The sequence below is a fragment of the Pongo abelii genome, chromosome X (assembly GCF_028885655.2).
Source record: "Pongo abelii isolate AG06213 chromosome X, NHGRI_mPonAbe1-v2.0_pri, whole genome shotgun sequence".
In the NCBI taxonomy this organism is placed as follows: domain Eukaryota; kingdom Metazoa; phylum Chordata; class Mammalia; order Primates; family Hominidae; genus Pongo; species Pongo abelii.
In genome coordinates this window covers 77,466,611-77,479,564 of record NC_072008.2, presented here as the reverse complement: position 1 = coordinate 77,479,564, position 12,954 = coordinate 77,466,611, and the positions used below count along the sequence as shown (strand labels likewise).

Below are 12,954 nucleotides of genomic sequence, written 5' to 3'. Positions count from 1 at the left end.
GGCAGGGTGAGAATGCTAGGCCCTGATTAACCTCGGCCCACTTCACTATTAGGGTGGAGGTTCCCCACCGGGAGGGGCAAACTAAGAAGATCAAAGGCTACCATCCCTTCCCAGTACTCAATTTGTAAAGCAGGGGTGTCACTCCAAAAGAAGTGGGCCGCTATTCTCACCACTAGCTCTGGAGCACTGGCACGGAAATTTTGCTGGGGAGAGAGGCAGGCTGTAAGGACACAAAGCACTGTAGCTTTTCCCAAAGGAATTGACTTTATTTAACAGAGTGTGGAAAAGTTAAAGCCTAAAGGCAATCTCAAAAAACAATGGAGATTTGGGTTCTAAGCAATTAAGAGGAGGCTAGTAGCTCAATAAGAGCAAGAAGCTAAACCATATACTAGCTCAATGGCACATGGAACATTTTTCAGGATAGATTATATGGTATACCATAAAACTAGCCTCAATAAATTTGAAAGATTTCAAAATCATACAAACTATGTTCTATGACCAAAATGGAATGAAATTAGGAACAGAAAGAAACTTAGGAAACTCACAAATATATGGAAATTAAGCAATACACACCTAAATGACCAATAAGTCAAATTTAGAAAATACTTTGAGCTAAATGAAAAAGAAAATACAACATACCAAAACTTATAGGAAGCAGAGAAAACAGTGCTTAGAGGGAAGTTTATAGCCGTAAACACCAATGTAAAAAAAAAAAAAAGAAAAAGAAAAATCAGTAACCTAACCTCCCATCTTAAGGCACTGGAAAAAGACAAGCAAACTAAACTCAAAGCAAAGAGAAAGGATGAAGTAATAAACATTAGAGCAGAAATTAATGAAACAGAAAATGGAAAAAACAATAGAGAAAATCAACAAAACCAAAAGTTCATTCTTTAAAAAGATCAACAAAATTGATAAATGTTTAGCTACATTGACCAAGAGAAAAAGAGAGAATACTCAAATTACTAAAACTAGGAATAAAAGAGGGGACATCACTTACAAAAATATAAAGAACTAAAGGGGAATACTATGGACAACTGGTTACCAACAAATTAGATAATTTTGATGAAATGGGAAAATTTCTTGAAAGACAAACTACTGAATCTGACTCAAGAAGCAAAGGAAATCTGAGTAGACTTAATACAATCAAAGAGAATTAGTAATATAAAATCTTTCCACAGAGAAGTAAGCCCAGGTGCAGATAGCTTTACTGATAAATCTACCAAATAAAGAAGAGTGAACACCAATTATTTACAAACACTTCCAAAAATAGAAGAGGTGACACTTGCAACCTCATTCTGTGAAGCCATTACTCTGATGCTAAAACCAGACAAAGATATCACAACAAAGTACAATTATAGATCACTCTTATTAATATAGACATAAAAATAAACAAATTACTAGGTAACTGAATCCAGCAATATATTAACAAGTTTATATACCTTGACCAAACCATATATATTCCAGGAATGCAAGGTTGTTTTATTATCTGAAAATTAATGCAATACATCATGTCAGTAGAAAATAAAGGACAAAGGTGTATTATTGTCTCAGTAGACATAGAAAAACATTTGACAAATTCAGCACCTTATTATGATAAATACTTACCAAATAAGGAATAGAGGACAATGTTTTCAACCTGATAAATGGCACCTTTGAAAATCCACAGCTAACATGACATTTGATGGTGAAAGAATGAATGCTTTTCCCCATAAATCAGAATAAGACAAGGACATCAACTCTTGCCACCAGTATCTAAAATTGTTTTAGATACAAAGTTCAGCAAGGTAACAACGTACAAGATAAAAATGCAAAAATGAGTTATATTTCTAAACAGTAGCAGTGAATAACCAAAATGAAATTTAAAAATAATTTCTATTAAAATAGGATCAAGAATGAAATAATGAGGAATAAATTTAACAAAAGAAATATAAAATTTGTACTTTGAAAGATACGAAACATTGTTGAAAGAAAGTAAAGATCTAAATAAATGGAAAGACATCTATATTCAAGGATCAGAAGATTTATTGTTAAGGTGGCAACATTTCCCAAATTAATCTACAGATTTAACATCAACTGACTTTGCAGAAATTGACAGGCTGTTTCTAAAATTTATATGGAAATTTAAAGGACCCAGAAGAGCTAAAACAATCTTAAAAAAGAAGAAAGTTGAAGGACTCAAATTTCCTAATTTCAAAACTTACTACAAAGCTACATTAATTAAAACAGTACAGGTACTGGCATAAGTATAGACATGTAGCTCTTTGGAATAGAATTGAGAGGTTAGAAATAAGCCATCACTTTATGCTCAGTTGATTTTTGACAAAGGTGCCAAGATAATTCAATGGGGAAAGAATAGTCTCTTCAACAAATGGTGCTGGGACAACTGTATGTCCACATACAAAAGAATGAAATTGGACTTCTTCCTCACACCATATATAAAAATTAACTCAAGGCTGGGCGCGGTGGCCTATGCCTGTAATCCCAGCACTTTGGGAGGCTGAGGTGGCAGGATCACTTAAAGTCAGGAGTTTGAGACCAGCCTGGCCAACATGGCGAAACCCCATCTCTACTAAAAATACAAAAATTAGCCAGGCGTGGTGGTGTGTTCCTGTAATCCCAGCTACTCAGGAGGCTGAGGCAGGAGAATCGCTTGAACCCAGAAGGCGGAGGTTGCAGTGAGCCGAGATCACGCCATTGCACTCCAGCCTGGGCAACAGAATGAGACTCCATCTCAAACAAACAAGCAAAAAAAGAAATGAAATTTAAAAAAAAATAACTCAAAATGAATTGTAGACCTAAATGTAAGAAGGAAAACTGAAACACTATATTAGTCTGCCACAACAGAATACCACAGAATAGGCGGCTTAAACAACAGAAATTTATTTTCTCACAGTTCTGGAGGCTGGAAGTCCAAGAGCAAGGTTGGCAGGGTTGGTTTCTGGTGAGGCCTCTCATCTTGGCTTTCAGATGGCTACCCTTCCTGTGTTTTTACATGGCCTTTTCTCCATGTGCATGCATTCCTGGTGTGTCTTCCTCTTCTTATAAGGACGGCAGCCCTATTGGGTTAGGGCCACCCTCATGACCTCATTTATCTTCTTAATTATTTCCTTGAAGTCCCTATCTCCAAATATAGTCATATTAGGGGTTAGGGCTTCAATATACAAATTTTGGCGGGGAGGACACAATTCAATACATAACAAACACTTAGAGAAAAATATAGGAGTAAATGTTTCTGGCCTTGGGTTAAAAAAAAAGCCTCTTAGATATGGCACCAAAAGCATAAGCTACTGAAGAAAAAATAGATAAACTGGAATGATCAAAATGAAGAACTTTTGTGCTTCAAAGGACCCCATCAAGAAACTAAAAAAGCAACCAATAGTATAGAAGAAAATATTCACAAGTCATATATCTGATAAGGTACTTGTATCTAAAAGAACTCTCAGAACTTAATATAAAAGATAAATAACCTAATTAAAAATGGTCAAAGAATCAGAATTGACATTCCTCCAAAAAGATGTTCAGATAACCAATAAATACATGAAAGGATAGTGAACATCATTAATTTTGAAAGAAATGCAGGTCCAAACCACAATGAGATACCACTTCACACCCATCAGGATGACTGTAATCAAAAAGACAGTTAATAAGTGTTGCTGAGGATGTGGAGAAATTAGAACCCTCATACACTGCTGGTGGAAATGTAAAATGGTGCAGCTGCTTTGGAAAAGAGTCTGGTAGTTCCTTAAAAGGCTTAAAATAGAGATACCATATGATCTAGCAGTTTCACTCGTAAGTATATATATACCCAAGAGAAATGAAAACATATGTTCACTCAAAAGCTTATACATTAATGTTTATAGCAGCATTACTTATGATAGCCATAAACGAAAATAATCCAAATGTTTATCAACTGATAATTGGATAAATAAAATATGATACATCTGCACAATGGAATTTTTAAATTTTTTTTCATGTTACTGCTACCTCTCAAGATGGAATATTTTGGGCAATAAAAAATGAATTACGGATACATGCCACAACACTGACAAACCTTGAAAATATTATGCTAAGTGAAAGAACCCAGACATAAAAGGCCACATATTGTATGATTCCATTTATATGAATGTCAACTAAGGCAAATCATAGAGACAGGAAGTAGATTAGTGATTACTTAGGCTGGGGGGCAACTGTAGAAGGGAAGTGGGGAGTGACTGCTAAGGGGCACAGAATTTCTTTTGGAGTGATGACAGTTCTACAATTGATTGTGGTGATGGTCGCACAACTGTGCATACAGTAAAAACCGTTGAATATATACTTCTTATGCATGCTTTTTACGTATCTCAATAAGGTTGTTTCTAAAAATGAGAGAAAGAGGCTTAATGTTATACAGATGAGTGCAGAATATAAGTGCAACAGACCACTGATTTAGCTCCATTTCTGGAGCCCTGTATGCCTTAGTATTCTTTATATAGTCACCTTTGGTCTAATCCAGCCCTATCTCATTTTATGTGTACTCACCTCTGCATTCTTTGTTCAACAAGCAGTGTCTCGGCTCTACAGGAGGCACAGGATCCAGAGGTCCTCCATTTATGACCTTTCCTCAAGAGGCTGATCCCTTTCCTGTGGTTAACAGAGGTGTTTAAAATCACTTAATAAATTTTCAAACATCTACTGTTCAATGCTGTTTAATACCGTTCAGAATACTATGTGAGATACTTTTAGTGGCTCTGTGAGATACTTTTAGAAGATGCAGATATAAATAAGACGTAGTTCTTTCCTTAAAATTCAAGTAACCATTTGTCTATAATAGAGTAAAAAAATAAGTTCATAAAAGTAAGAAAACAAAATTCTGTGAATCACAAAATAGGAGAATCAATGATAGCATCACAGAGGACATAGCATTTGAGCTGAGCCTTGAGAGAACAGTAGGATTTCAAGATGTGGAGAGAAGAAGGCCATTTAAATGGAGAATATAATGAGCAAAAGGACATAAATGGTAGAAATGTCTGGCATTTGTATGATATAGCTGTGATGCAAGTCTAACAGATGAATAATACCAGTTTCATACTTTTGCCTTCTCTGTCTCTGCTCAATCGCATTGGCAGACAAAGATGACAAGATAAAGCTATGAAGCTGATGTCCCATGTCACTATCATCTCTTCTCTTTACCGGCATCTTTCCAAGAAGTTAGTGTCATTATGGTTGCAAGAAAAAACACACTTTGCCACTTTGCTTCTGCAGCTTCCCTGTGCTATGGATGCTATTTTGACAGAGCCATGGATCAGGAGGAGTTTGCAGTCTGATAATACCAATCATATAGTTCTTTTTAATTATAAAGTTACACAGTTCCATGATTTAAAATATATGTTAATAGATCAAAGATTTAGATGTGGCCAGGCGCAGTGGCTCAAGCCTGTAATCCCAGCACTTTGGGAGGCTGAGGCGGGTGGATCATGAAGTCAGGAGTTCAAGACCAGCCTGGCCAACATGGTGAAACCCCTTCTCTACTAAACATACAAAAAAAATTAGCCGGGCGTGGTGGTGGGCGCCTGTAATCCCAGCTATTCAGGAGGCTGAGGCAGGAGAATCGCATGAACCCAGGAGGCAGAGGTTGTAGTAAGCCGAGATCACGCCACAGCACTCCAGCCTGGGCAACAGAGCAAGACTCCATCTCAAAAAAAAAAAAAGTTTCTGATAATAAAAAAATACTATAAACAAAGTCCAAATTCCAACAAACTAGCAAAAATACTTGCAACACATATGATGTGCAAGAGACTAATTTCCTTAATATTTGTTAAAATATCAATAATAGAAAAAAGTTGTTTTTAAAGTTTAATGCTGAGCAAATACACACACACACACACACACTCAATATGTTTGTGTGAACCACAGAAGAGGGGAAGCAATGACAGCATCACAGAGGAGATAGCATTTGAGCTGGACCTTGAAAAAAGTGAGATTTCAAGATATGGGAAGGAAGGGAAGGCCATTTGGGTGGAGATTATGAGCAAAAGGACATAAGTGGTAGAAATACGTGGCATTTGTATGATATAGCTGTGATACAAATGTAAGAGATGAATAAGGCCAGTTTCATACTTCTGCCTTCTCTTAGCCTCTGATTTCTATTGAATTGCCAGTCTTTCTGGTACATACATATATATGTATGGTGACTCCTAATAGGTACAAGATTTCTTTTTGGAGTGAGGAGATTGTTCTAAAATCAATTTCGGTGATGGTCGTACAACAGTGCATACACTAAAAACCATTCAATATATACTTATAATGCATACTTTTTATGTATCTCAATAAAGTTTTTAAAAATGACAGAGAATGAGGCTTAATATTATACAGATGGTGCATATATATATATGTGTGTATATACCAAGACCATACATATACCATTTTTTATATATATACTAAGACCACACATATACGAAGACTGGTATATGTATGTACCAGGAAGACCAGCAATTCAGTAAAAATCTGAAGGACATGACCAAACAGTTCATAGGAAAAGAAATATGAAATAAAGATAGCTTATAAATATATCAAAAGATTTACAACCTTACTCATAATAAAAAACTGGAAATTAAACTACAAGGAGGTTCTATTTCTTATCCATTAAAGTGAGACAAAGATTAAAAATTTTTATTAAAGCCTGTGTTTGCAAAGATGTAGGGAAACAGGCAGTCAGTGTTGGTATGTAAACTGTAGAATTTCTTTGAAGAATAACTTGGAGATGATTATCAAAATTTAATATACATGATGAAGTATTTAGAGGGAAGTGTACAGATATCTGCAGCTTACTCTAAAATGTATCAAAAAGGAAGATGGATAGATATATGATGAACAAAGTATACTAAAATGTTAATGGTGGAGTTCAGATGGTGAGTATACAGGGGTCCTCTGTAAAATTGTTTCATTTTTTTCTGTTTGTTTGAAAGTGTTCATAATAAAACATTGGAAAATAATATGCATACATCTTTGGGTCAGCAATTCTAAGAATCTGCCCTGATATACTGGCCCATGTGCATAAAGATATATTTCCACAAATACTCATTGCAACATTGTAGTGATGAAAGATTTGATACAACCTAAATGTCCTTCAGTAGGGAACTGGTTACATGAGTAACCATTCAGTGTAAGGTTCTGTAGCCATTAAAAAAGTGAGACAGACGTATTTGAAATTATCTCCAAGTTACTTATATATGAAAAAGCAAAATGCAGTATAATATACAGTACTACCCTTTGTGTAATGTTTGTACATGCATAATATATCTCCGAAAGGATACAGAAGAAACTGGTAAAACAGGTTACTCCAGAGAGATTTGGCAGTGGTGAAGGTGATGTGGTTCTGGGTAGGAGGAAGCCTCACTGGTTATCGTTCGGTACAGTTTGATTTTTTTCATGAAAGAGTATTACTAAGTGCTGAATTACGAAGGGCGTGTTAGTTCTTAGAATTCTTTCTGAACTGGAATGGGTGTTCAGGATATTCACAGTGGAGTTCATTTGAAAGCTGACATTAAGAAACATTTGACAATCATTTTACATCATGCTTCTAAGAATGTGAGAGGACTTTTTCCATTCTCAAGCCCTTTTAAGGAAGTTTTTTCACCTAGGTCTAATTGCTCTAGATATGCCCACTATTCAGCAAACTAAAAATTCTTGGCTTTTTCTGGCTAACACAACTACATAGCTGGCACATGTATCCATTTCCATTAAACCAACACATCTGTTTTTGTGACAAATGCGAACAAAAAATGTTTTGTTTAAATAGAATAGCCTCCACCAAGTAAATATGAGAAGCTTAAAAGTTTAGTCTCTATAGCTAACCTGATGTTCACTTTTTCCTCCTGCTTGTTACAGACCGGAAAGGAAAACTTAGCTTCCTGATATTTAAATTCTGAAATGATTTCTTAGTTTAGAATCAAGTAGTCCAAACCAAGTCTTTAATATGTAAACAGTAATATTTATTGTTATAAAAGAGGTATATTAAAAGTTAACTGCTTAGTAAATTTTACATGTATAAAAACTTTTAGTGCTCAGGATTTAGTAATTTCGTATAAAATTTTATGAAATATATCCTGCAGTTTTCTGATTTATTATGATTTTGCTTTTTAATATAACTTTAAATTATAAAAGTAGCACCTGTTTCTTGTAGAATACTGTAAAATTGCAAAAATGTCCAGAAAAGATAAAATAAAACTATCTTGAATCTCACCACCAAAGATAACTGCTATTAACTAACATCCTCCTGGTATGTATTTGTGTAGTTCTGTATGTTTGAGGGGGGAGATATAAAGAGAGGAGTTTTTAAGCAAAAATGGATCATATTATACATATTAGGAGGCAGTATAGCATCTTACCTCCTAATGAAACTGCATTCAGCATTCTCTGAAATGAAACTGAAATCAACAGTCAACTGAGTCCCGGTTCCACTATTTGTTAGTTACATGACCTTAGGAAAATTTTTAACTCCTTTAAGCCTCATGGAGAAAATAGAGGTGCTTACCTCTTAGGGTGGTTGTTGTAAAAATTAAATGGATAATTCATGTAAAACATTCTGTGTGTAAGTTATAATATCTTTGTATGGCTTACATTTAGAATAATTATCATTTTTACTTAAAAATGCAATTTAAGTCCTTTTTAAAATCATAATTTTATCTACTTCTTGCTTAGTATTTAGACCCCTTCCAGCTCGGTTTTGAAATATTTGTCTTTTATTCCCCAAGTGCTTAGGTTTGTACATTTAAGCATATTATAAATTAGTTACCTATAGAATCAGATTTTACTTTTTGGTAAAATCTGTAAATAACAGTTAAAATTCTTCCATGTTGAAATATGCTTATATCTCCCTTAGTTGGAGACTAGCCTAGGACTTGTTTGTGGTCTTGTTTTTATAGTTTAAGATCAAAGTGCCTTCCATTGTTCCTAGGCAGGAGTAGGATTATTTGGGAGTAGTGAGATCACTTAGTCACTATGGCTGCCTATAAAGCTTATAGTGATAATTGACCAGTTCCGTATCTTTATTCCCTCTTTCCTCAGGACTCCATATCATCCACAGCCTAGATGAAGTCAATTTCATACAGAACCTTGTGTTTTACATTGAAGCTGCATATAAAACTGCTGTAAGTACTGATTTTAGAATGGATTTTAGACATATGATGTTTTTGTTTTCTAAATACTGGGCAACTCAGTTGTTTTCTTAATGCTACTGCTCATAGTGAACCAACCTAAAAGGCTTCTGGCAGAAATTGTCTTTAGCCTCTTTCTTTATTAAGACCTGTCATCCTATGTCTTCTCTTCAAGGGGGTTACAGAGACAAGAGGGTCAGGATGCTATACTTTCATTCCTTTCAAACTCTGTGATATCTCATGGTATGTATTTGGCAATCTGGGCTAAATTGTGGTCTTATTTTAATGATTTAAGGTCTTAAGAGCAAGATAGCTAGGTTGTATTGTGGGTCAGTTAGCTACTTAGAAATAAAATTTAGTCATGTTTGTAATATTATCTGTAGGTATTGATTCAGTGCTTACAATGCAAATAAGTTATTTTTCCTTACAACTACCATATGAGGTAGGTTTCTGTTAAATCATAATATATTTAACATCTTCTCTGTATAAAATGTTAAGTTAGACACTATACAGGAATGCGATTTTTTTCTTCTTCAGTCTAACATAGACAACTTTTCTTTGTTGTTCATTGAAGCTTTATTCATAATCTCCAAAACTGGAAATAACCCAAATATCTATCAACAAGTAAATGGATAAACAAACTGTGGTATATCTGTAAAATAGAATACTACTCATCAATAAAAAGGAATGAACTGTTGATTCATGCGTCAGTGGGTGAATCTCAAAGGCATTATGCTTAGTGAAAGAAGTTAGACAAAAAATGTACAGACTGTATGATTCTACTCACATAAAATTCTAGAAATCTATAGTGACAGAAAGCAGATCCATGATTGCCTCAGGAGAGGAGCAGAGGGAGAAATAAATTACAGAAGAGTATGAGGAGACTTTTGGAAATTTTACAAATATTCATTATTATGATGATAGTTTCACGCATGAAAACATATCAAAATTAATCAAGTTGTACACTTTAAATATGTGCAGTTTTTTTGTATATCATTTATACCTCCATAAAGATACAAAAGTTGTTGAATCTGTGTTTCCATTTTTGTTTCTGTTTTTGTCTGTTGCCCAGGCTGAAGTGCAGTGGCACGATCATGGCTCACTGCAGCCTCAAACTCCCAGGCTTAGGTGATCCTCCCACCTCAGCCTCCTGAGTAGTTGCGACTAAAGGTATACGCCACCACATCTGGCTAATTTTTGTATTTTTTGTAGAGACGAGGTTTCGCTATGTTGCCCAGGCTGGTCTCAAACTCCTCGACTCAAGCAATGCACCCTCCTAGGCCTCTCAGAGTGCTAGGATTACAGGCATAAGCCACCACACCTGGCCTGTTTTTCACCTCTTACTAACCACCCTCCTCCTTTGTGACCAACACATTATTTTTTATTTCTGTTAATTGGACAGTTATCTTTTAAATATATTTAAATAAAAATTAGAAATTAATTTACCATTTCTGGTGTACTTCTTTTCTTCATGTAGATTCAGATTTCCAACTGGCATTATTTCCTTCTGCCTGAAAAACTTTCTTTAACATTTCTTCATTCTTCTAGTGATGAATTACTTCAGCTTTTGTATGCCTGAAGAAGTCTTTATTTCATCTTCATATTTGAAAAATATTTTCACTAGGTTTAGAATTTTATGATGGCAGATGTTTTTGTCTTTCAGTACTTTAAAAATGTTTTTCCACTGTCTTATTGCCTGTATTGTTTCTGATGACAAATTTATTGTCAACCTTGTTTTTGTTCTTCTACATGAATGTGCCTTTTCCCACTGTCTGCTTTTAAAAGTTTCTTTTATGGCTGGGCATGGTGGCTCATGCCTGTAATCCCAGCACTTTGGGAGGCTGAGGTGGGTGGATCACCTGAGGTCGGGAGTTCGAGACCAGCCTGACCAACATGGAGAAACCTTGTCTCTACTAAAAATACAAAATTTGCTGGGCATGATGGCACATGCCTGTAATCCCAGGTACTTGGGAGGCTGAGGCAGGAGAATCACTTGAACCCCGGAGGCAGAGGTTGTGGTGAGCCAAGATCACACCATTGCACTCCAGCCTGGGCAACAAGAGTAAGACTCCGTCTCAAAAAAAAAAAAGTTTCTTTTATTACTGACTTTAAACACTTTGATTATGATATCCCTTGGTGTCATTTTCTTCACATTTCTTCTGTTTAGGGTCCATTTACCTCCATAGATCTGTGCATATATCATTTTCATCAAAAGTTTTCGGCAAATATTTCTTCATATTGTTTTTATGTTCCCCCCTTCCTTCGAGTATTCAATAACATGTGTATTAGGCTGTGTGATGTTGTCCCACAGCTCACAGACGTAATGTTTAGTTTTTTAATTCTTTTTTCCCTCTGTGTTTCATTTTGGATAGCTTCTGTTACTATGCCTTTGACTTCACTAATCTTTTTATTTACAATGTCTAATTTGTCACTAATCCCACCCAATGTATTTTTCAGCTCAGATACAGTTTTATCGCTAAAAGTTGAATTTGAGTCTATTTTTCTATATTCCATGTATTTACTAAGCTTTCTGAATGTATGGAATATAGTTATAATACATGCTTTAATGTCCTTGTCTGAGTATTCTAACATCTGTGTCAGTTCCAGGTTGGTTTCAGTTGATTGATTTGTCTCATTATGGGCTATATTTTCCTGCTTCTTTGCATGCCTAGTAATTTTTTATTGGATGAAAGACATGAATCTTATCTTGTTGCATCCTAGATATTGTTGTATTCCTGTAAATATTCCCGAGCTTTGTTCAGGGACCTAGTTAATTTAGTTGAAAACAGTTTAATCCATTATTACTTTTAAAATGTGTTTTGTGGGACCAGAGTCATGTCTAGTCTGGGACTAGTTATTCTCCACTGCATAGGTAAGACACTTCTGAATACTCTACCCCATGCGCCCTGAATTATGAAGTTTTCTAGTCTGGCTAGTTGGAACAGGCACTATTTCTTGTCCCGTGTGAGCACTAGGTATTTTTTTCCCTTTAATTCTTTGGGTGATTCTTTCCCTAGCCTCAAGTAGTTTTCTCACTTACATGCATTCTTCATTATTCTGTTGAATATTTGAGGGGGACCCTCTGCAGATTTCTGTGGTTTTCTGTGTAGCTTTCTCTTCTCCATTAGTCTGTCCTGCAAATCATGGTTATCTTGGTGTATCTGTACTCAGTTCCATTTCCTCAACTCAGGGAGTCTGCCAGGCTCTGTTTAGTTTTCTCCTCCCTGTATAGTGGCCTGAAAAATCTTACAACAGTAGGCTGGGACAGTCATAGGACTCATCCTATTTGCTGCCCTTTCTCAGAAATCACTGTCCTTCATTGTGTGGTGTTCATTGTATTGAAAACCATTATGTTATAAATAGTTTTTTAGTTGTTGCAGGTGGGAAGGTAAATCTGGAACCTGTTACTTCATATTCACCAGAAGCACAAACCTAACATAGATAATTTTATGCAAGCAGACATTATTTGTTGACTGATGGCTTTGCTTCTGGCACCACAGGCCTGCTGTGGTTCAGTGCAGAAGTTAGGGTTCTTTGGCCTCTCCATTTTATCCAATGATTAAAACAGTAGAATTATTGATATTTCTGTATTCTCATACTCTAACCTTTGCTGCACAAACTAGAATGGAGCTGGATTGGGGGACAGGTAAGGCCAGTCATGGGTTAAACATGGCTTACCTTCCTGAAACTTCACTTTAACTCAGAGATTTGGCATGAAAAGTAATTAAAGGTAGATACAGAGATATAGATGTGTGTGGGAGGGTGTGTGTTTGTGTACCTGCACATACACATGTGCACATGTCTGTTTCCAAGTTCCATT

The 12,954-nt window shown here is 35.5% G+C and overlaps 1 protein-coding gene across 1 annotated transcript in view; it reads left to right on the top strand.

Moving 5' to 3' along the window:
* PHKA1 (phosphorylase kinase regulatory subunit alpha 1) overlaps nucleotides 1-12,954 on the top strand; it is a 129,029-nt gene that overhangs the window by 20,679 nt on the left and 95,396 nt on the right. The window contains exon 5 of the mRNA XM_002831804.5: nucleotides 9,046-9,128. Within this exon, the coding sequence (XP_002831850.3) occupies nucleotides 9,046-9,128 (83 nt within the window). The remainder of the gene's footprint in view (nucleotides 1-9,045; nucleotides 9,129-12,954) is intronic.